This window comes from Penaeus japonicus, unplaced genomic scaffold (genome assembly GCF_977035675.1).
Source record: "Penaeus japonicus unplaced genomic scaffold, GWHDUDI00000001_assembly GWHDUDI00000017, whole genome shotgun sequence".
Classification (NCBI taxonomy): domain Eukaryota; kingdom Metazoa; phylum Arthropoda; class Malacostraca; order Decapoda; family Penaeidae; genus Penaeus; species Penaeus japonicus.
In genome coordinates this window covers 7,215,085-7,217,584 of record NW_028234419.1, presented here as the reverse complement: position 1 = coordinate 7,217,584, position 2,500 = coordinate 7,215,085, and the positions used below count along the sequence as shown (strand labels likewise).

At 37.9% G+C, this 2,500-nt stretch overlaps 1 protein-coding gene across 2 annotated transcripts in view; it reads left to right on the top strand.

The window, feature by feature from the left end:
• The first annotated feature begins 1,018 nt into the window (after nt 1-1,018).
• The window catches only part of LOC122253863 (uncharacterized), a 12,892-nt gene continuing 11,410 nt past the window's right edge, over nt 1,019-2,500 (top strand). The window contains exon 1 of one of the 2 annotated variants that reach the window (XM_086545923.1): nt 1,019-1,221. In XM_086545923.1, the coding sequence (XP_086402049.1) occupies nt 1,162-1,221 (60 nt within the window). In that variant the 5' untranslated portion in view covers nt 1,019-1,161. The remainder of the gene's footprint in view (nt 1,222-2,500) is intronic. The other variant, XM_043017250.2, reaches the window with a different exon arrangement.

The following is a 2,500-nucleotide window of genomic DNA, read 5'->3' as shown; positions in this document are numbered from 1 at the left end:
AATTTATATTATTTTGTAGATGAAGTTAATGATAATTTGAACAAACATTTAACAATCCTTATCAGTAATGAATAAACGGCAAAATAGCATCGGACTACAAACGTGCGTGTCCATACAGAGTGCTATTGATTTCACTCAATCCTGTTACTAATAAAGATATGGATAACCTCAAATATACAAAATATGTATTAAATATCAAATGCCACCTATGGAGCGGGATTTTTTTACTGTTGATATCACCGAAGGCCAAGTGTAACTGAGTAGCATTTCAAAGAAAACAAAGGCTAAATATGTTCACAAGTGGCTGGAAACGCTAGCTGACAGCCGGTGCGAGATTCCGCCATTATGGAGGCGGAGTTTCAAGAACTGTTTCCTCATCAATGAATAAGTTAATAACCATATCTTATAGAAAATGAATAATAACTGTTAATTGATATTAAATTCATATTATTTTCAAAGAAATATGGATCTATAAGAGAGGAGAGCTATGTTTATTTTAAGAATTTGTTTAATTGTATATGTTAATTCCGCGCATGTACACACAGTTGGCATCACAATCGGAATATATTCTGTATTGGTTTATATTCATTTGTTTGAATGGCAGTGCGACAATTATGAATACTATAATTGATCTACTGATACTAATCGTCCAAAGATATTTTTGGGAATATGCTGTTGGAGGCCAAAAGTGAATATATTACTCCACATCATTTGAAAATAATTCATAATTCAATCACACGACGTTCGGACGTTGTATCCATTATTATATGTATATTACTAAATAAATATATAACAAAAGTAATTTTAAATTAACCCTTAATTACCAGTTATCATGTACAGAACGAGCAATTGAGCTAAAGGGCCCAATTAGTGAGGGAGAAGAGCTTGGTACCTTCTTGCATATAAAAATCAATTTGTCGCCCGTCATTAGAATCGGACAATCGGTAGACAATCGCCGCGTTGATCATGGAGGATTAAAATGCGGAGCGTTGCAGCCCTTTTTGTTGCGGATAATTACGCATAATCCCAATGATTCCGCGTGGCTCATTTGCATCTCGTTGAACGCTTGGGGAATTGGGGGGTGTGTGGGAAGGATCCGGATAAGGAGAAAGGAGGAAGGAAGGCCGATCGAGGGGGATTTTTAGGGCGTGTGAATCCGTGATGCCTCCGAAAGGTGTGAGCAAAGCGGTGAATAAGAAGTGTCGCGAGTGCAAGAAACAGGTGAGAGAGAGAGACACTTCTTTTGGGGCCCGGGGATCTATTTTGCCCTATTTCCCTCTATTTTCGCTCTTTATTCTCCTGTCCTGTGTTTCTCCTGCTACTTCTGAGCCCCGTTGGGAAAGGGAAAGGGAGGAAAGAAAGTCTTCGAGGGTAAAAAAGAGGGAAGGTTTCCTAAGAGAGATTTTTTTTTCTTTCTTTTTGAAGCCATTGTCTTCTGAGACGAAGTTACGGAAGAGGGAGATAGAGAGGACGAGAAGAAAGGTCATTTTTTCCCCCTTTTTCCATTTGTCGCCCTGTACCATCTTCATCTCCCTGGCATAGATCTCATTTCTGAGGTATGGATGAGTGATGTATAGGCTGTGGTTTTTTGGGAGAAGAGAGTGAAGAGTGGGGAGGCGAGGCATTTTTGGAGCCATTTTTGTGTTTCCCTTTTCGAGTTTTCCTTTGACGGGAGGATGAGCTAACGGGATTGGAATGAGGATGAGGTCTGAGGCTGAGATTTATCCTGAGTGAGGCAGGTATGATGCCCTGGAGTTTTTTTCTCACGCTTTTAACTGATGTGGAGGGGAGAGAAGGAGAGATGCTGAGAGTGGAGTTTTATCTTGGCTGAGGAAGGAGTGATGCTGAGGATTGGCATTTTAGTTTGTGTGGGTGAGGAAGACTTGTTGATTGGGGAATCAAGGGGTTTATTTCTTGTGCATTTGAGGGGGAATTGAATTGGATACATAATCTGGGCAGAGTTGTGAGAAATGAAGGATAATATCAGATTTCTTTGGCTATTTCCATTGTTTCATTGGTTGTTGGTTCAGGAAATGGATTAGATCATGTGCTGTGAAAAGAATTAGTCTGTTATAAGTCTTTTTACTGTTAGTATTGCCTTTTGAAGGAAAGAATCTATTCAGGCTCAGGCAATTCTTGGAAAATTATTTTAAAGTTAAATTTGTAAAACTGGATTTTATTGTAACGGATTGATGTGAAGATTATATTCAAGGAATCAGATTATTTTAATATCCGTTTCACTTTTAAGGTAGCTTAGGAAATGCGTTTTATTTTGCTGTTGATGATGGAATCACTTTTTGTGGGTATGTCTGACTCGACTGATACGGCTTAACCTACTCAGATAATGCTATTAAATATATTGGCATTTTTAGAATACCATTGAGGTTGTTTTATGAATTATCACATTGTCAAAATAAATATGTGCTGGAAATATCTTATGTTTGTTGTCTTTTGTTAAATAGTGGTTTCATGTTTTACCAGTAAACTTAATGTTTCATTG